This window comes from Tachysurus fulvidraco, chromosome 24 (genome assembly GCF_022655615.1).
Source record: "Tachysurus fulvidraco isolate hzauxx_2018 chromosome 24, HZAU_PFXX_2.0, whole genome shotgun sequence".
NCBI classification, from domain to species: Eukaryota; Metazoa; Chordata; class Actinopteri; order Siluriformes; family Bagridae; genus Tachysurus; species Tachysurus fulvidraco.
Window position 1 is genome coordinate 14,158,272 of NC_062541.1, and position 22,723 is coordinate 14,180,994.

General features: G+C 37.9%; 1 protein-coding gene across 5 annotated transcripts; it reads left to right on the forward strand.

Annotated features, from left to right (window-relative positions):
- Positions 1-4,091: 4,091 nt before the first annotated feature.
- Positions 4,092-21,876, forward strand: slc29a4a (solute carrier family 29 member 4a). Of its 5 annotated transcripts, none has more exons than XM_027148433.2 (12): positions 4,092-4,316; positions 4,917-4,985; positions 7,304-7,551; positions 8,255-8,386; positions 8,606-8,719; positions 13,884-14,012; positions 14,160-14,234; positions 15,217-15,482; positions 17,380-17,509; positions 18,341-18,528; positions 18,681-18,921; positions 21,323-21,876. In XM_027148433.2, exons 3-12 carry the CDS (start codon positions 7,386-7,388, stop codon positions 21,454-21,456), a joined length of 1,575 nt encoding a protein of 524 aa, XP_027004234.2. In that variant the 5' UTR covers positions 4,092-4,316; positions 4,917-4,985; positions 7,304-7,385; the 3' UTR covers positions 21,457-21,876. The 5 variants fall into 5 exon arrangements, with proteins under 5 accessions (XP_027004234.2, XP_047663591.1, XP_047663592.1 ...); XM_047807635.1 differs by having other exon boundaries at positions 4,920-4,996; XM_047807636.1 differs by having other exon boundaries at positions 4,920-4,985.
- The last annotated feature ends 847 nt before the right edge of the window (positions 21,877-22,723 follow it).

Here is a 22,723-nt window from a genome sequence, read left to right on the forward strand (position 1 = left end):
TTCATCCATCCATCCATTTACTGTAGTGTTTATCCTACACAGGTTTACATGAAACCTGGAGTCTATCCCAGGGGACTCAGGGCACAAGGCAGACCACTGGGTGCCAATACATTACAGGGCACAATCACACACCCATTCACATTTAACCTACAAAGCACGTCTTTGGACTGGGGAGGAAACCGGAGAACTAAGAGGAAACCCCTGTAAGAACATATAAAGGGGCAGGGGTGGGAATTAAACCTCCAACACTGGTAATTCGATTTTTTTAGTTAATAAAGCAATGCAAATCAACTAATTTTGAGAATAACTGCAAATCAGCAAAAACCAAAACTGTTGAGCTAATTATTTCTTTTCTGTTTGAGAATTCAGAAAAAAATATTATCAAAGGATAAGCGCCTCTGCTGTGAGAGAAAAGGTTAATTAAAAAGCCGTCACTCTGCATGAGCTGAATTGTGTGTGTCTGTGCCTTGAAGGGGTTGGTGGACTCAGCTGACTCACAGCAGAAAGGCAGTGCTTGTGAAATGGCTAATATAAACACCCCAGACAACCATCCAGTGATAAGCTACTAAAATAACTTAGTTATTAACTTACAAATAACTACTAGAATAAAAATAGACCTATTTCAGCTGCATATTTGCAAATATGTGTTTCTACTGTAAAACATCGAAAAAAAAATCAACTAGAGTACTGAAATACTGCAGCTTTAAGAATAGTCAAACACAGGTATTGTATTATTGGGAGAGTTCCTCGTAGGGTGACCAGGATAGGAGAAAATTGAGGAGCTGCTGAATCTTCCAGACTGAGTCTTGGATGGAAACTGGTAGTGATCAATATGCAAAGTCACACATCCTGATGCTCGGATGCAGGATAAAAATAGAACTGACAACCTTTCAGCAGATTTAAGTGCTGTTTATGCATCTTTTTTCAAGTTTAAATCAAATCTTAATTTTGCCTCATCACTCTGCTTCTATACTCTATACTTATTTCCTGGAAGACATACATTCATTCGTTCATTTTCTACCGCTTATCCGAACTTCTCGGGTCACGGGGAGCCTGTGCCTATCTCAGGTGTCATCAGGCATCAAGGCAGGATACACCCTGGACGGAGTGCCAACCCATCACAGGGCACACACACACTCTCATTCACTCATGCAATCACACACTACGGACAATTTTCCAGAGATGCCAATCAACCAGGGGAGGAAACCGGAGTACACGGAGGAAACCCCCGAGGCACAGGGAGAACATGCAAACTCCACACACACAAGGCGGAGGCGGGAATCAAACCCCCAACCCTGGTTGTGTGAGGCGAACGTGCTATCCACTAAGCCACCGTGCCCCCGGAAGACATACAATCTAGTGTAATTTAGATGCTTTCCACTGAAATACTGCTGTGCAGTAATATTATGCACAGAGTATATTATTTTAGGGATAAACGTGTCCTTAGTGTTTTAGAGTTATGAGTTCTTTCTGAGTTTATCCATTCATGTTGAGTAAATATTTTTTTCTGGTAGAACCTGTGAAACTCCACACAGACAGAAATCTCCCCACAGGAGATGGTTAGAGGAGTCAGGGATGGAAGGCAAAGAACCAAAACAACCTAACGCAACCAAACAACCAAAAACTGTGAAATAAGAACTATAAACAAAAACATATATAAATATATGATGTCATATATTTATATATAGATATAAAGCAAAACAGGCAGACAATAAGCAAAGCTATGGAACGCACAACGACTTAAGTCATACTCACACAGTAAGTTGCTCAAAAGATCCTGGTTACACATTTTCACGTTACTTTATAGTGTACAGTTATAGAATGGATTTTATTATAATCACACTCTTCAGGGTCACCCAGATGAAAAGGAGGTCTCTGGAGATGAGGTCGTCTCAGGGAGATTTTCCATACCACCCTCACGTCTGGCTTACTCATTATAATTTCAAACTGTTTATTCTGGTAACCTTTTTATATTCCGGTAAAGCTGATTCCAGACAGTGACTATTCGGAAAAAAGCTCTTTAATTGAATTGAATTGAAGGAAAGGTGTGAGTGCTCTGAAACATGTAACTTATGACAGAGCACAAACCGTGATCGGCTGTTAATGCTCTTTTCAGCATCAGTTATAAGATGAGGTTATAAATAATAAAGGAATGAAAATGTATAAATGGACATGAAAACAAATAAACACAATGGAATAGATATATTAAAATGTAAAATAGTTCACACTGAGTTAGGTAAGCATCATTATGGATTTAAATTGATAGACTCTGGAGCTGTGAGGTGAGAACGTTACACGCGACACCGCTGTGCCGACCTTTAAAGTTTTATTTAAATCCTAAACTCAAAATAGAAGCATGGCAAGAAACTTTGAATGATTTTTACTTTTGCTTCAGGATTGATTTTTTTTCTAACTCGATCTGTCTCTTAGGAACCATTCAAACACAACGAGTACAAATAGCATTTCTCCAGGAAAGGTTTAATCATTTACATGTTTAACAACAAACAAATAAATAAATAAATAAATAAATAAATAAATAAATAAATAAATAAATAAAAGCCACAATGCTGATATGCAAGTTAATGAAAAATATTATTTTCCTGGATGTATTTTTTTTTTAGAATAAATTACTTTTACATACACAATTCATGGCTCAAGTACTTGACATATTCAGTGTCTTTTAGTTGGACTGTTATGATAATCATTATTATTTCTCTGAAATGTAAATAAGGGACTCGGGTTGAGTTTGCTGATTATTGAGTGTCTCTGCTGAGCTTTGATCAGGAACAGCAGTGTACTGACGTTGGCTCAATGCCTAATGTGTTTTCAGATCATCCTCTGATTAGCCAAATACATATTAACCTTCACTTAAGATGTGGGCTAGAACTAGAATATAATATTTCCCAAACACAAGCTCAGTCCTGATTCAGTCCACACATTCTAACAGGAGCAGGTTCTACATAACACCATGACATTGATCATTTCACATGGAAGTATACTGTTATAAAGAAATCTTATTTATATAACACAAAACACATCAGCTGAATAAATTTTATAGCTGGCTCCAACATATATATCCAGTAGAGGAGCAGCTTTTTTCATAGGGATGTCACCTTATTGTCACCTAATCACCCACCCCTGTATATTATGTCAATAGCACCTTTATATTTATCGATATAATATATAATATATAACTCAGTGTACAATATATAACAGTGTATAACACAGGTGCATGTCATAGTGCCCAACCTGTATATCTTGTATATCCGTACCTGTATATCCATAGCATATTCATCTGTATATCATTCTGTTCATACTGTAAATACTGTAATCATACTGTATATACTGTACATCTTGCACTTGCTGCTTATTGCATTTCATTGCATTGTGCACTTTAACCAAGCTTAAAACAATGTGCACTAGCTTCATAATATTGCCATTGACCATCACACTCACATCATACGTGCTTGTTGAAACATATCATTCCAGATTTATTCCCCTGTATGACTGTGTGGATTTGTGTTCATTCAGCTACAAGAGCATTAGTGAGATCAGACACTGATGGTGTAAGAGTGAGGAGGCCTGGGGTTCAGTCGGTGTTCAGTGGGGTTGAGTCAGAGTCAGGGTTCAGTGCAGGACATAGCAAAATGGTGTTTTGCAAGAAATTCATTGAATATTTCCGTGCGCCATTTTGATGTTAATCGTTTGACGTTTTTACTGTTTAGTTTTAGTCCAAGAATTTTTAAGAATTGAGAAAAAAGCAAGAGTCTTAGTAGGGCAGTAGAGTAATTCTAGATGATATCCTATCCTCCCTTTTTTTTTAAAAGCTTTTTAAGATTTTAAGATAATAGTGCAGCACAACAATATAAAATTGCATGCCATTTATTGTCTAATATTCTGTTCTAATAGAGACCAGCTATGCTTTATATCTTCTCTAACATGCTGAATTGACTGTGGCTGAAATGGTGGTTTTCTCTTTGAGGGTGGAAGGGAGGGATAGTGGGAGCGTCTGTCTGTCTCTCTCTCTCTCTCTCTCTCTCTCTCTCTCTCTCTCTCTCTCTCTCTCTCTCTCTCTCTCTCTGTGTGTGTGTGTGTGTGTGTGTGTGTGTGTGTGTGTGTGTGCGCGCGTGCGCGCGCGTGTGTGCATCTATAATGCTGCTGCTCCCAGAGACCACCTCAATGCATCCGAGTAAAACGCGACAGCAGATCTGATAAAAAACAACAACAACACCAAACAAACAAAAAACACGCCATGGGTCAAGATGGTGGATCTAAAAGATTTCACGTGTGCTAAGAAGTCGTCTAATTCCGATCGGGTGAGCTTAAACCTGTTGTTTGTCTTCTCTGTAGACGGCACAGTTTGGTCTGTGCGTAAAGGGAACAGAAAGACGCAGCGTTTCAGCGTCTCGGGTCTCTAAAGGATGTTCATCATGTAGTTAATGACAGCACAATGCTATATACTGTATTTCAGTATTCCAGCATTTCAGCTGTTCTGTATAGCAACCTTATTTTACAAATACTATCTTTCCATTATATCTTTGGATTATAATATTGCATTTGTCAGGATTTGTTTGTTTGCAAGAGAATGCCAGTATAAATAATATTGCAGTTTACATAAATATACTTAAATAAATAAATAAATAAATAAATAAATACTTGACACATGTGACTTCATCATCAGGTTAATTAATCACTCCAGCTAATATTTTCATTAATTACTCCAGCTAATATTTTATTAATATTTTATTTATTAATTGACACTGTTGTCATCAGCTAATGTCCTCCTCACTGGTTTATTATTCCACACGGTCACTAATTATTCACACGATCATATCCACAAGTTAGTTTTGGTACTCCATCATTCATATTATGCATGGCCTTGTTTAAGCCATATTATTTTTGTGTGTCTTTTCCAGAAGAGGACAGATGTTCTCTGCCTGTGAAAGAGCTTGCCTTTCGGATGACAATTGTGACTTCAGGCACAGGTGTTTGCCAGGTGCTGTTCTTTATGAGCCTGTTATCTTATTTGCACTTCTTTCTGTTGTCACACAACGAGATCCACAACGGTGACAGACTCGATAGCCCGCTCGAATGCAGTGAGAGGTGGATATGACAATGCAATATAACTAAGTTGTTGACTGCAGTGGAGAATTTGGTTAGAATCACAAGGACATGTTGGGGAAAATAACATACCGTATGATCTATCATATGAAATATCACTCTGTTAAAGCAGCGTATAGAAGAGTGTGTGTTTGAGTGTGTGTGTGTGTGTGTGTGTGTGTGTGTGTGTGTGTGTGTGTGTGTGTGTGTGTGTGTGTGTGTGCCTTCACTGTTTTTAGTTTTTATGCAATCATCTATAAATGGCCATATTGAGCATGTTGCACAGATTAACCATCATGTCACAGGTTTGTTTGTAATAGCTCATATAACACCCCAAACCCCATGGCTTATTATTGAGCTATCCATTTTAGAGTATATTGATTTGTCACCACTGTGACTTACTCAATAATTACATTGAAACTAAATGGAGCAATAGTTTATAAGAGTCTGCACTGTCCTTAATTTTAACCTAACCCAACCTAAAAAGTTTCATCTAGAGGATAATATTCATTCATTCATTCATTCATTCATGAATGCTTTATCCTGGTCAGGGTTTAAATGGATCTCAAGCCTAACTCTGGAAACACTGGAAACAAGGCAGGAATCCAGCTTGAAATGGAATGCCAGTTTATTTCAGGGCAACATGCTCACATACACACACGCACATTCACATTCTCTAAACACCTAGGAGCAATTTAGAGTGCTCTACACCTATCAGCATTTTAAATATGGGAGGAAACTGGAAAACCCAGAGAAAATCCACTTGGGTTCAGGGAAAACATGTGAACCTCCACACAGACTTAACCCAAGCTCAAGAGCTGTGATGCAGCAACTGCATTAACCATTTATATACTTTTATTAGCCATTATTATTTCATTCTTATTAATTAATACAGTAAATGGCTTATTAATTATTAACCCCTACTTACTACACAATAAGTACAGTAAAATGAATAGGGCCTTGAGTTATTATGCTGAGTATTCAAGTGAAAAGGTACGAGCTTCATAGAGTGAAAAAAACTTGGACCCTTCCATACATGGCTTTTAACAGTGAACCTGTTCACTTAGAAACTTTACAGAAACCTGAATATGGATTTAAGTTTATGCTATGTGATTTATGTGTGATGAGAGATGTGTGTTGATTGCTGATTGATATGGCATCATGCACTGAAATTGGGGTTGTAGAACTCTTACCAAGTTTCCGGGTAGGAATCCTCATGGGTCGTGATTATAACACAGTGATGTTTTTGAATATTATTCTAGAGGCATAAATATACGGTTCTTATTATAAAGAATTCATCCAGCAGTAGGTTATCAATGATTCTGTCTCATTCTTTTAAAGAAAACAATTTCAATAATGCTAACGGCAATAATGTTGCACCTTAACTTGGTCTGTGGTCAAATCCTTAATCCTAGCTGTCTTTCAGTCTTTTACTGTAGTATTGGACTAATGCAAATATTATTACCATATACGATAATGGCTTACGTCTGTTGTACCCAAATGACTCACCCCATTTTAATATAATTGCCTGATTTGCATTCAGGGAATAAGTGTTCAAATGGAAAGACTACTACCTGGTATGATTATAGTTATCACTCCTCGGATGCTGCAGATTCACAGCAAACCTACCTTTGCATTAATTCAGAACTAATCGAAACTTTCGATGCCGCTTAGATAAACGATGCTAGTGTGTTGTCGTGCTAGTTATATACTAATTGAATATTATCACACTTGAAAGGAAATGAAATGTCTTTTAAAAGAGGATCTATACAGGCAGTGATTAGTGAATTGTAAAATAACAAAAGAATTTGTCGACAATGACTCCAGGCTTTTGATTCCTTTACTGTGCTGCTGTGCTCCATCACTAGTGTTCTCTCTCTCTATTTTCCACTCCTGGTGCTGCCAAACAGGATTACATTATTTAAATTTAATCTGTAGTCGTTATGCTTCTTAGCCACTGAATCATGCAGAGCTATATATGGCTCAAAAGCTTTGTTAGGGCTTTTTTCCCCCGTCATGCTCTAAATGTAATATTAACAACAGCTTGAAGATATTCCTATGAATTTGAGTGTGTCTTCAAAATCTATACATTTAAAAGCTTTCTCTTGATGATTACCTAACCATGTGTTTTATTGTAAGAGAAAGCCGAACTGTGGTGTACAAACGAAGGTTTATATCATTTGTGTGATATGCATCTACACAGAGCTAGCCGCATTTCCATTTTCCACCAAGCAAGTCATCAGTAACTGTGAAGGCTGTGACAGCTCAGGCTGTCTGAGGACCAGATGATGGGTTCTAGAGGAGTGGAGAGGCGCAAACAGGCCACCCCGGCCCAGACCCCAGAGGGCAACGTGGTGATGAGCTTCAGCTTTGAGAGCTATCAGCTAGAGGAAGAGGACTGCCAAGGCAAAGACATCCCTGACAAAGGGGTGCTGGCTCTCTCCGAGCCCGGTAAGATGCTCCCTTATATAACAGCTCTACTGTGTAGAGATTGATATCACTCAGGGCACAAAACCACAGTCACTGCAAATTGAATAAATTGTGTTATGTGTTCGGATACAAACTGCATGTTCCAGGCCTGAGGTCAAAATTCAGAGAAGGTTATATCACCTGCTGTGTAATAGCAGGAGCTAACCTTGTTAGCTTAGATAAGACACTGACTAGAAGGCTGTGTTAAGTAAATCATTGATGTGAGAGTGCTCTCGTTGGTGCGAATGGGATACTTTGCAACTGTTGTGTTATACTGTAAAGTCACTGAATATGCATTCCAGAGCGTTTCAAATCTCTGTATATATAGTATACATAGATAGTTTTTGCTTGAGATGTCTTTATGCATGTAATAGACAACTAGATATTTTTTTTTACCAAACAGGGAACTGTACTAGGTATGCTGTTTAAAATTCCACTTTTTTCTAGCAATAGAAAGGCAAAATAGTTGAAATCTCAATGTCCGGAAAGTGGCCTGGTGTCTGGAGTCTCATAACAGTAAAGACAAAGAGATTGAAATAGCAACAATGCTAATAGGTAACATATAATGCATCATGCGTAAGCAAAAGCTGATTCCACGATGCTGAGAGGTCCATACAGTATTCCCATGCATCACACTTGTATATATGTATATGTCTTTGATCATTTCTGTTTGGTTTATCTTCAGTGTTAGAGGAACCTATTCCAGATGATCGCTATCATGGAATCTATTTTGCTATGCTCTTGGCTGGAGTTGGCTTCCTGTTACCTTACAATAGCTTCATCACAGACGTGGACTACCTCCATCATAAATTCGAAGGTACAGCTTTGATTTTATGTGTAGCGCAATATTATATTCCATAAATGTATGCCGATTATATTTCTTAGATGTGAGATCTGTGAATGGCTTTGAAATGTCATTAGACCGCCTTGTGACTGTTCTTCGCTCTCTATTGTTCGTTGCAGAAAGACCTCTGATAAGATACATGATTAGTGGTGGGATTTGAGGTCGTGACTTTATGGCTTTTGTGCTTTCCAGGGACGTCCATTGTGTTCGACATGAGCCTGACGTATATTCTCGTGGCTCTTGTTGCAGTGGTACTGAACAATGTCTTAGTGGAGATGCTCAGCCTGCACACCAGGATCACTGTGGGTAAGTCTGTTTACGCACACACACACGCACACGCTCACACACACAAAAGCTGGAAGGAGGAGGCGGTGTATTGACCTGAGAGAATGCATGACTGGCGCTATGGGAGGAGGGATGAGGGAGGAGGGGCTTTCATCTTCTCAGCTCAATCTGCCAGCCGCATCAGTCCTCAGCACTAACATCCACAGACTTCTGCTGAACCAGCGCTGGGTAAAGAACAGGGGAAAGGCTTAGCATATAAAATAGGTGATTCATTTTCAAAAAAACAGTGCTTCACATTTCCATGAGAAAGTGTGCCTCTTTTTCCATGAAGCATTGTTATTATTATATAACTGTTTTACATTTCTATATGTGAGTCTCTTACTCATACCCCTATAAGCTATTACACATTTCATCTGTAACTCAGCTTCTGCTTCTCCAACTTCTCCAGGCGCCATATTAAAATGCAGTTGTTTCTGGATACGGACAGTGTTATTATGCTAGTATGTGTGAAGGATCACCACAGCGGCACATAGAGCACATAAGGCATCAAACATCTTCTTTAATAGCTCACATTAATGTTTCCTTTGCATTGTCTAAAGCTGCAGGCATCAATGAAATCTTACTAACGGAGAAAATATAGATCAGAGAACAGCAGTTACTGTTTATATACTGTGTATATATTTTCCATATATATGAATATATTTTATTAAATAAACTGCACATGACTAATCCTGACTGCACTAACTAATCCAAAAAACAAACAGTAGATGAGGTGAACATTGCACAGGATTTATAGTATCTGTGCACAATGTTGCTGGAATGACTGAATCTAACTAATAATAGCGATAAACCTTAGTTTTACAGATCTCAGTAGTTGTGTACAGAATAACTGCTAAACCTCTCAAGCATGGCAGATTTGACATTTCTCCAGGCTAACATTTAGACTCCACAAGCTAACAATAGCAGGCCATGTGGATGCACACAACATAGAGGATAACTGAATGTCAGAACCGAGAACCTAAGTTCTTAAAATATTTTATAAAACCCGATAGAGAGAGAAATTTAGAAGAGAACAGAGAAAGACAAACATTACAACACCATTCAAATTCTTAAGGGGTCGGCATCATATTATCTATTCTCCTGTCAAAGCTAATCGATGGACTAGTCAGAAGCGATGAAAAGGATTTTGTAATTGATTCATTTATTATTAAATGCATTAAAAGACTGCAGTCTAATTCTAATTCAAATTTTATTTGTCACTTACACAACCATACGCAGTACGACATGTCCACATGAAAAAATGGATCAATAAGTCAATCTATTTATTAAGAATTTGAATAAAATTACAATAAAAATAGAATTAACTATACAGGTGGGAAAAAGAAGAAAGTTTGTGGAAAAATCTGTCTATCTATCTATCTATCTATCTATCTATCTATCTATCTATCTATCTATCTATCTATCTATCTATCTATCTATCTATCTATCTATCTATCTATCTATCTATCTATCTATCTATCTTTGTATGTCTATCTATCTATCTATCTATCTATCTATCTATCTATCTATCTATCTATCTATCTATCTATCTATCTATCTATCTATCTATCTATCTTTGTATGTCTGTCTATCTATCTATCTATCTATCTATCTATCTATCTATCTATCTATCTATCTATCTATCTATCTATCTATCTATCTATCTATCTATCTATGCGTCTGTCTGTCTGTCTCTCTCTTCGATATAAATACTGCTGTTACTATATCATACTATATATAGTGAGTGAGTAACCTAGTATTTTCTATTATAGCACATTTGCCTAAAGGATAAATTCCGGTCATGTCACAGCCTCCCCTTTGGAATCACTTGCTGTATAAGTCATTGCATTACACCCACATAACAGTGTATTGGCCAAGTACGTTTTCACATACAAAACAAGTCTCCTGGCAGGTTTTTGTAAACACTGCCAATATAAGTTTTCTGGAACACTCAAAGTCTTTTTGTTTCAGAGCAGTTAAATTAGGAAAGAATATTAGTCAAATGTTCCATCGAATCATTAAAACCGAAGCACGCAGTAAACAGAGCTGGGGTTGGTTGTCATGTGCAGCGAGTCTATACCAGCTGCCTATGTAATGTACAATGATTGATCAGAGACAGCTGAGTTCATAGTAGCATACCGAACATGTGACTCATATACGTAAACCTCATATAAAGCCTCAATGCATCATTTTCACCTTAAACTGGTAAAAGTAAACAGAAAATATTCCACAGAAAAAAGGAAGCACAATAACGTCATACTGAATGTGACTCTGACTGACGGGTACTTTCGTACAGTTATAGCAAATGATCATTGTGCCATACGGCATGCTACACTAAAGGAAAGGTGTAACTGAAGATAAACATATTTCAAAATCTTAAGTCTAAACTAATGCAGATCTGAAAAAAACATTTCATTTGTATTATTAGGTATGAAATTAAGTCAAGATCAAGGAACGTACAAATCCAAAAACCAGGGCTCATAAATATTCAAAAAATGATCTCAGAGAGCTCCTAATTTAGGTTAAAAATGTCTAACCATGAATCTTATATTCAGTGTGATTCAGGACCAAACTCAGTGCAACTCTGAACAAGGAAAATACAACAACGTTTATCTTAGAGAGGAGGCGGGGCTTAACCCGTTACTAGGTGACACATTCTTTTGAAGACTGTGATTGGTTGTCCATTAAAAAAAGAAAGAATAAGGAGCGCTTTTAAAAACTATATTTTTGATATTTGAGTCTACATCATTTAGGGATTACTTTTGTGACCGATCATATTAGATGTTACAGATAACATCTGTATGTTATAAACACCGTGCAGAAATGTCATACAGACAAATTATATAATTTCTGCCGCTATGGCATTTCGGCTCTGTTTCAGATATGTTAGTGTATCTATAAATGCGGCAGAATATTTATATACAGTATCTCACAGAAGTAAGTACACCCCTTACATTGTTGTAAAGATTTTAATTAATTTTATTTAATCTTTTCATGTGACAACACTGAAGAAATGACATATTGCTACGATGTAAATTATTGAGTGTACAGCTTGTATAGCAGTGCTGTCAATTTGCTGTCCCCTCAAAATAACTCAACACATCCATTAATGTCTAAACCGCTGGCCACAAAAGTGAGTATACCCCTAACTGAAAATATCCAAATTGGGCCCAATTATCCATTTTCTCTCCCCGGTGTCATGTTGGTGGTACAGTACAAGGTCTCGGGTGTGAATGGGGAGCAGATGTGTTAAATCTGGTGCTCTCACTCTCTCATACTGGTCACTGGAAGTTCAACATGGTACATCATGGCATAGAAATTTCTGAGGATCTAAAAAAAAAATTGTTGCTCTACATATAGACGGTGTAGGCTATAAGAAGATTGCCAAGACCCTGAAACTGAGCTGCAGCACGGTGGCCATACGGTGGTTTAACAGGACAGGTTCCACTCAGAACAGGCCGGGTGCACGTGGTGCACGTGGTCAGCATCATATCCAGTGGTTGTGTTTGGGAAATAGACATATGAATGCTGCCAGCATTACTGCAGAGGAAGCGGTGGGGGCTTGGCCTGTCAGTGCTCAGACCATATGCCGCACACTGTATTTGATACAAGCATGGTCTGCATGGCTGTCGTCCCAGAAGGAAGACCCTTCTAATGATAATGAACAAGAAAGCCCACAAACAGTTTGCTGAAGACAAACCGACTAAGGACATGGATTACTGGAACCATGTCCTGTGGTCTGATAAGACCAAGATAAACTTATTTGGTTCAGATGGTGTCAAGCATGTGTGGCGGCAACCAGGTGAGACAAGTGTGTCTTGCCTACAGTCTAGCATGATGGTGGGACTGTCATGGTCTGGGGCTGCATGAGTGCTGCCGGCACTGGAGAGCTACAGTTCATTGAGGGAACCATGAATGCTAACATGTACTGTGACATACTGAAGAAGAGCACGATCCCCTCCCTTTGGAGACTGAGCCGCAGGGCAGTATTCCAACATGATAACGACCACAAACACATCTCCAAGACGACCACTGCCTTGCAAAATAGCTGAGGGTAAAAGTGATGGACTGGCCAAGCATGTCTCCAGAATTAAACCCTATTAAGCATATGTGTGGCATCCTCAAATGGAAGGTGGAGGACGAAAGGTCTCTAACATCTACCAGCTCCGTATGTCATCGTGGAGGAATGGAAGAGGATTCCAGTGGCAACCTGTGACCCTCTGATGAACTTTAAGGTTAAGGCAGTGCTGTAAAATAATGGTGGCCAAAAAATATTGACACTTTGGGCACAATTTGGACATTTTTACTTAGCGGTGTACTCACTTTTGTGGCCAGCAGTTTAGACATTAATATATATATTTTCTGTGTCTGAGATGTTATCTCTAATATGATTGGTCACAACAATAATCCTACATGAGCTAATCTGTATCATCTTATTAACTCTATCATTATTAAATATTGTACACAGCACATTTCTTCTCCTTCTTCAGCTTTCTGACATTTTCTCCTCTGATACAGGAACTCTTAATCCTCTTAAAAGTCCTCCTCACTACTCCTAACGTTTTATGACCTTATAAGCTCATTTAGGGGTTAAGCTGCTTTAGGAATAACTTTTATCTTTACTGGGATCTTCTCTTTCATTTTAAGGGGACAAGCCCACATTTCTAAGAATTTTCTTAGAATTCTGTCACTAGGAGAAACACTTTATACTGAGAATTTTCATGAATACGGGCCCTGGTCAGCAATAACAATAGCCTTGTGCAGGTGTTTGCTGGGAGTCTGTGGTGGTCTACATGTTCAAGCAGAGATTGTGACACTCTGAAGGAATATTTAAAGCACTCAAATTAAATACAGATTTATTTTTACATCCTAGTATGTAGCATACAGTGAGAGTGACATGTGCATTAACAGTATACAAATTTCAAACACAGACACTACTAGGGTAAAGAAGCCATACCTGTGGTTCTTTGTCATTCATGTCATTAATTATATCTAGAAAGGATTCATTAGTTTTGTCAGGGTGAAACGATTCGCTGGCTTCTTGCACTTGAAATCACATTCAGCAAATTTAGGCCATTTTAAAGATATAAAACATACACACAGGTGTTTAAAAACATGTAATAGGTGTCTTTGTCTTTTCTTCCAGGGTACCTCTTTGCACTTGGGCCTCTGCTTTTTGTCAGCATTTTTGATGTGTGGCTGGAGAAGTTTACCACGCAACAGGCGTATGCCCTCAACCTAATATCTGTGGGTGTTGTGGCATTTGGATGCACAGGTACTGATTATGTGTTAGATAAGTCTGCATATGAAGCATGGGGACAGCACAATATTATTTAATACACCATTCCCGAAAGTGTTTGATGTATCGTATATGTACTGTAATTATCCTGCTAGTTTGATTGTTTATCTGATTTGTCTACAGTGCAGCAGTCCAGTTTCTATGGTTACATGGGAATGCTTCCAAAACGGTACACACAAGGAGTAATGACTGGAGAAAGTAAGATAATCCAGGATGATTGATGTAGGGAATGAATGTGCTTTTATAGGAAAGTAGCTGAAGAGGATTTTCTACAACAGCACATCCCAAGGTGTATTATTCCACTTATACAGTTCCCCACAGGTTTTTTTTTATGATTGCTGAGCACAAAAATCCTTGATTTTGTTGCTGCTTTTTTCTTCTTCTAAATTTGCTTTACAACATTTGTGCTTTTTATTTGTTGCTGAGAAAAACGACTTGAATCGGTGAAATTGCAAAGAACGTGATTCTTCTCCTGCATATTAAATTACTTTCTATGTTAGCTGTACTTATGTTCCATGCACATGAATAGAAGAAGGCTGTAGCTGAATGGTTTCGGCATTCAAATGAACAACACTTGATTTTCAGCCATTTTTAGTTGTGGAACATCCACAGGACAAATACGATCCTGTTTCATTTTTATGCTATAACAGTTTTACACAGTCATCCCCTGACCAGCCTCTTTTTATTCTCTCTCTTAAAGTTATGAAAGGCACAAAATGCGGCTTCTTATATTACGAAGAATCTAGAAAGCAAAAGACTGAACAATTTCTATTGGTAGAAAACTCACTAATCTTTACAACAGCAGCAGACTCCCTGAAAATGTGTCCATGATTGTTTCATAAATTTTTTCTTCTTAAGGACATTTTTAAAATTTTTTTTAAAAAACAGCATGTTTTCCTAATCTTTTCATTATTAGTCTATACATAAATATATAGATAAACATGTTATTATATAATATACATAGATAAACATATTATTATAAACATGTTATTAATATGTTGTGAATGAAATATTGATGTAATATTTTCGTAAGAGAATTAATTTATGAATGAATGAATTATAATGAATTAGGGTTAAATTAGTGAATGAATCAACACCTTCAGCTGAGATTTTTAAAGCAGTGGTGTTGCATACCTCTCAGAAACAGTATGCTGTGAACTGAAAGCACTTTCTTTCTCAGGTACTGCAGGAGTGATCATTTCACTTAGTCGGATCTTCACCAAGCTGCTGATTAAAGACGAGAGGAAGAACACCATCATCTTTTTCCTCATCTCTATCAGCATGGAGCTGATGTGTTTTGTTTTGCATTTGCTGGTGCGCAGGACACGATTCGTGTGCTACTACACCAGCCTGGCACGTCAAGGTTTGAGCCACTCCAAAGACCGATCACACTATGGCAACCAGTACCATGTCCATCATGATGTCATTACAGAGGATGTGAGATTCGTAAGTGCACGGTTGTAGACATTGTTAAGCTAAGTGAAGCTTTGGAGGGCAGGACGTAGCTTGGAAACGCTTTCATTTGTTTTTTCTGTGTCTTGCGTTTGAAAGAAAATGCTGAGTATCTAGACTGGAGTGAACCTGTTTGGCTGGAGAGCTCAGTATGATTTAATGTGGTTTGAAAGTGGTTTAAATCTATAAACTCAAGATATGTGAAAAGGAAAAGAAAAACTAAGGTGAAACCTGTAGACTAGCAGTAAGACTGTGGGACACACAACAAACAAAATAGCAACAAATTCAATAAGACAATAAGACATGGACACATGTCACAGAACCTTATATCATTCATTCATTCATTCATTCATTCATTTTCTACCGCTTATCCGAACTTATCGGGTCACGGAGAACCTTATATCATGATTTGCAGTATAGCATAGCATAGTATAGTCTTGTATAGTATAATATAGTGTTGTGTGGTATAGTATAGTATAGTATAGTATAGTACAGTGCAGTATAGTATAGTGTGTGGTATAGTATAGTATAGTACAGTACAGTATAGAATAGTGTAGTATAGTATAGTACAGTATAGGATATTATAGTATAGTATAGTATAGGATATTATAGTATAGTATAGTACAGTGCAGTATAGTATAGTGTGTGGTATAGTATAGTACAGTATAGGATATTATAGTATAGTATAGGATATTATAGTATAGTATAGTATAGTATAGTACAGTCAGATTTTTTTTTAAACCCTATGCTTTAATATTTTTTTAATTCTAAAATCAGCAGCATTTAGAAATGTATAGATAAAAAAAATATTTATTATTCCGTTATATTATATTTAAAAATGTAGAATATTACAATTGTCACATTTGGTAATACTGGGACTCAGGAGATTATATATGTTGAGTATACGTTGAGTTTAAGGAAACATTCAAATCCATTGTCCAATAATCAGCAAACAAAGAAGCCTTGGATACTGTCAAGTATGTTTACCTCATTTCACTTTTATTTATTGCTTTGAAATCAGTTTCAGATTCAAACATATTGTAATGATATTATGGCGTAATGTATGTGTTTTTAGCCTTCATTAAATTAAATGGTCCATGAAAGGAAAATCCCTTTAGACTTAACCAGATGGGTGTTTTCTTGAAAGTCGTTCAATTCTCCCTGCCGTTTGTTCAGGTCCATTGGCTTGATTGTGCTGAATGTTGCTCTATAGCTTTGAGAGTGAGTGAAAGATTTAGTGTGAGATGCTGTTTTGCACATTGAAATCAGCAGACACAATATTGATAAGTGTGTGAGTTATGCCAGATATGAACTGATATTTAGGATGAGAGCTTTTTTTTTTTTTTGGATGAATAAAGGCTTAGTAAAGTCCACTCATACACAACAAACACAAGGCACGAGGAAGAAACATGACAAAACAATGTACCGATTGTACCATTCTACAGAAACTGAAATGTAGCATCATATAGTCCCTTTTTTGTTGGTGATTTTCCTGTTTTTGTGAATAAGACTTTACTCATATTCCAATGTCCATTGCCTTGGAAACCTGGCACTCTATTTCAGTTTCAACAAATTAAAGAGAGTGGCTTTATTGGCACAGCCATGCACTTAATCAAGTAATGGTCCTCTTCACTGGCCCCTGCAGAGCTGCTAACTCATCTCAGGGAAATACATAACAGCCGGATTCACTATATCCTTAATCACGGTGAAGCGTGTCTGATCAGTGCCATTCTTTCATTGTCTCTTCTAACGTTTGTGTTTTACAGTATTTAAAATGGTTCAGAATTGATACCTTTGTGAATATCCAGGCTTCCCCTCCCTATTGCTATTTCTGTATAGCTGCAATGACTTACAGTAAACATCGGACTAACGTCATCTCTCTGATGTCAAGGACAATGGTGCAGTGGGTGTTTCTCCCGCTGAAGATGGCAGTGCAGAACCAGACTACAGTGGCAGCAACACATATGTTAGATTTGATGTGCCTAAGATGAAGATAAAAAAGAGCTGGCCAGGCATCAAGGGTAAGATCATAATCAGCAACACTAGCACCATAATTGTGCTTTTGTTTTTCTTTTAGCCTACTGTTTAAATGAAGTGTATAAAAATGCACAAATTCAGTACAACAAATTGCATAAGAAACACAAACAGCTCTTTACAAAGAATAGATTAAAGCTGCAGAATAGTAGTTCGATTACTTTGTTTATTTATACTTTTTTAAAATATGGTATCAATTTTATAGCTCTGAATATCAACCAGTACTGATCCATTGTTGATATCTTGTCAGCTACCAAGACAGCTCTCTGCAAGCTACAGTTTGTTCATTCAAAACATTATGAGCCTGATGTTCATGTATAACTATGTTAGGCCAATCAACAGCACATAATATACATTACATGGACACGTGATGATCACTCCCATATGTGGTTCATCCCCAAACACTTCCCACAACTTTGGAAGCACACAATTACATAGGAATGAATTTGTGTGCTGAAGTTTTACAATTTCCCCTTCACTGGAACTCAGACACTGTTCCATCATGACAATGAACCTGTACACAAAGCACAGAGCTCCATGAAGACACAGTGTGAGAAAGTTAGAGTGGAAGAACATTCGAGTGTTCTGCACTGAGCTCTGACTCTGACTCAACCCCACCTTTGAAAACCTTTGGGATGAACTGGAACACCGACTGAACCCCAGACCTCCTCACTCTCACAACATCAGTGTCTCCCAAATAAGTTTCAGTATTTCAGTACCTAGCCTGTACAATTCACAATGTAATGGATGTATAATAAAAAACTTTTCACAGCTTTGTTACATTGAACTCTGACAATAGTTTACCTCTTGCTTTACAGATATGATCCTGCATCGGTATGTGGTCTCTCGTGTGATTTGGCCCTACATGCTGTCCATTGCTGTCACCTACTTCATCACATTGTGCCTGTTTCCCGGCCTGGAGTCTGAGATCCGCAACGCCACGCTGGGAGAATGGCTCCCCATCCTCATCATGGCCATATTCAACATGTCCGACTTTGTTGGCAAAGTGAGCTCCTGAATAAAAAACATATAATTGTTGAATAATTCTCCCTGTTCTCAAATGTGTAATTAATCACGATTATTCTATTCGAGTAGTATAAAGACACATTATGCGCTTGCATGAGAAATGATTATTTATTGAACTGCGTTTGCCTGCAGATTTTGGCCGCTCTGCCTTATGAGTGGAACGGAGTGCGCCTGTTATTTTTCTCCTGCATAAGGGTGGTCTTCATCCCTCTCTTCATCATGTGTGTGTATCCTGTGCCAAAACCTACGCTTTGTCACCCGGCATGGCCTTGTGTCTTCTCCCTCCTCATGGGAATCACCAATGGTTACTTCGGTAGCGTACCCATGATTCAGGCTGCTGGAAAGGTGCCACCTGAGCAGAGGGAGCTAGCAGGTAAATCTGATGCTTTTAATCAATTGTGTATGCTAATGATTCCAGTAAAGACCATACACCCACACAGATTAGCAAAGCAGTGCAGTGGCTTGGGTGACAAAATAAAGGAAGGTTCATTTTTCCAAAAGATATTCATTTAACTGATGTTTATGAATCAATCTGGGTTGAAATCTGGGGTCTGAGAAATCCCCGAGAAAGCCACCATGCATTAAGCCCTGGTGTCCTGTAAACAGGGGCAGAGTCATTCTGAAAGAGCTCACTCACATCAGAACAGAAATGTTTTCTTATAGGATAAACGTGATTCGCCAGAACGATATGTTTGTGAAGTGACCAAATGCTCTAAATGCTCTAAAGACTTTACTGTTCTCGTCAAGATGACGTTACAGAATTACAGTTTCCTTTCACTGGAGCTAACAGGCCCAGGACTGTACCATGACAATGCTCCTGAGCGCAAAGTGAGCTTCATGAAGACATGATTTACCAAGTTTGGTGTAGAAGAACTCAAGAGCCCTGACCTCAATCCCACTGATAAAAAACCAATATCCAAACTAAAAAAAATCAGAGGTGGGAGAACCTGAAAGATGGAAAATCATCTGTGACTAAGTCCTGATTTAAATGGCTCCTGAGTAAAAGGCAAAAGGCAGTTAATGGACTTGAATCAATGAAATAATTTAGTCTGCTAAGACAAACATTTAACATTTAGGCTGAACTTAAACGTTCATTTTTTTATTACGTTTGGTGAAGACAAGGTACTGATCATGAGCGGGCTAACACCAAAACTACAGTGAAGCATGGTTTTGGCAGCAGGGATGGGTCAGAATTGATAGAAGGATAAATGTTATGGGTGAAGGTTCACCTTCCAGCACGAAGACACAACACATACACATACGTCTTTGGATTAAGTCTTTAAATGTCCATGAGCAGCCCAAAGACAACAGAATATCTGTGAACCACAGAGAACATCTTTGAAGTCACCTGAAGATGTTCACAGATGCTCCACATCTAAGTTGACTGAGATTGAAATGAAAAAGATGTGCTGGAAAGAATGGGTGAAACTCCCTAATTCTTGGTGTGTAAAGCTTGTAAAGACATAGCCATGAAGACACGACGAATAAAGGGTCTGGAATCAATGAACAAAATGCTGCATTTGATCGGTCAGATTAAGGAGAAGATACTATGCATAGTTTATATAAACATGTTCATTTTCTTATCCAAATGTGATTTTACTGATTATACTTCGTTTAAAAAGTTTCTAACTACTAGATCGATTTCTGTAGTGTGAGTGATCAGTTGACATAGAACTAGCATAAAGTATTATATTTTTCATATTCCAGCTTTATTCACATACACGGTCATACATAGCATGACATGCAATGGGGAACGAATGGAATAAAATTAAACAGAATAAAAAAATTAAATGGAATTTCAAAATAAAAATTTTTTTAAAATTAATTGGACAGAACATAGGAAAAAAAATACAGCATACGGATAAAATACATTGACTGACTGTATGGATATTAATAAATCATGAATAAAGTGCATACGTGTGTAATATGTGCGCATTTAAGTGTGTCAACAGTTTTATCATTTTCTGAACACACACACACACACACACACACACACACATACACACACACACACACACACACACACACACACACACACACACACACACACACATAGAAATACACACACAGACACACGCAAGCAAACACACACACAGACGCATACCCACACACACATAGAAACACACACACAGACACATACACACACACAAACACACAGACGCATACCCACCCACCCACCCACACACACACACACACACACACACACACACACACACACACAAACACACAGACGCATACCCACCCACACACACACACAGAAACACACACACACACACACAAACACACACAAACACACACACACACACACACACACACACACACACACACACACACACACACACACACACACACACACACACACAAACACACACACACAGATGCATTACCCCCCCCCACCCACACACACAAACACACACACAGACACATACACACACAAACACACAGACGCATACCCACCCACACACACACACACACAAACACACAGACGCATACCCACCCACCCACACACACACAGAAACACACACACACAGAAACACACACACACAGATGCGTCCCCCCCAACACACAGAAACACACACACAGACACACACAAGCACACAAGCACACACACAGACGCATACCCACCCACCTATACACACACATACAGACACACAGACATATACACAAACACACACACATACACATACACACAAACACACACAAACACACACAGACACTCTCTATATCTATATCTATATCTATATCTATAAATCCCTGCTAACTGTTTTCTCCAGGAAACACCATGACTGTATCCTACATGGCTGGACTGATGCTGGGATCAGTAGTTGCTTACGCTGCCTACCGTTTCACTGCCCCAGGCTCGGGTTTTACCTCTGAAACCAGTTTGAATTTCACCCAGGGGAATTAAGAAGCCCTGCAGAACATTTTCACCAATTTCATTCATTTCTCTCATCAAATTCCACAAGTAGCAAAACAAAAACTCTGTTTACTTTGTCCCAGCTGTACTGCGGTGCACTTTTGAATGTAGTAATGTAGGTAAAATTCCTGCCAACACTAAAGACCTTTATCTGTGCTTCATTGTGTTGTTTATTTATGTTTTAGAAAGGTCAAGCTTCAGAAGAAGCGAGTTATATGGCTCATGTCCTGTGGTGAATTCTGCCTTGATATTCTCCTCTTGCCTTCTGTTGGTTATTGTTGTATGAAGGTGAAAACTCGAAATCTTAAAATCTGTATCGTCTTTAATTGTGCATTATGAATGTTGGACCTTTTTTGCTAAAGCAACTGAATGTGAACCTCAATGAATAAAGGCTTTTTTTTGTACATTTTATTGATTTCATACATGGTTGTGGATGGAAATTGCTTTTTCATCTGGATGCTGTTGTAAAAACCTATTAGATTTATTATACAAAAACAATGTACATTAATAACCCCAAACAAAAAGTTTATTACACACATGGTTTTCTGTCATGCTCTATATCATTTATAGACTAATCTGATAATGCCTTATATCTATTATCTATTAAACCAGACTTCACTCTAACAGTTCCTATTAATTGATTACTAGTTATTGAATAATATACTATAAGATGAATAATCCAGGGGCCTAAGGGGTTAAATAATAATACAGCCATACAAATCCATTTATTCTTTATTAGACATGGTGTAAAAATCTATTTAATAAAATTGACATGCACAATCTGGACCATACATTGATTTATGACATGAAGGACAATACCGTGTTCTAGCCAGAAGATGGTGCTGTTGCACAATATTTCTGCTGTGACTCTCCCAGTTACTGTGAATTTCCCAGTTACTTAAATATAAGCAGTTTTTATTATACTGAATTTTTTAAGCTTAGCACTTGAGGACCAGCTCTTTTCACTTGGTTCTTCTGCAATTACTTGCGCAAACAATCGGGTCACACTACATAAATCTGCTTTGTTCCTTATAATGAGATACCTGAATAATGTATGTATGTGAGACTTAGTGTGTGTGGGACTGCTGGAGCACTCAGACATCCATCCAGAAGCAATCAGAGTCTTTCAGTCTGGAAGTCTCCTTCACATGTTTGCTCATTTTGAAGTATGCAGTAGTCAAACAACATTGTTTCTAACAACCTAGTGCTTGTCTTTTCAATTGGCCAAGAATTACTGCATGTATATTGTATTCATAGT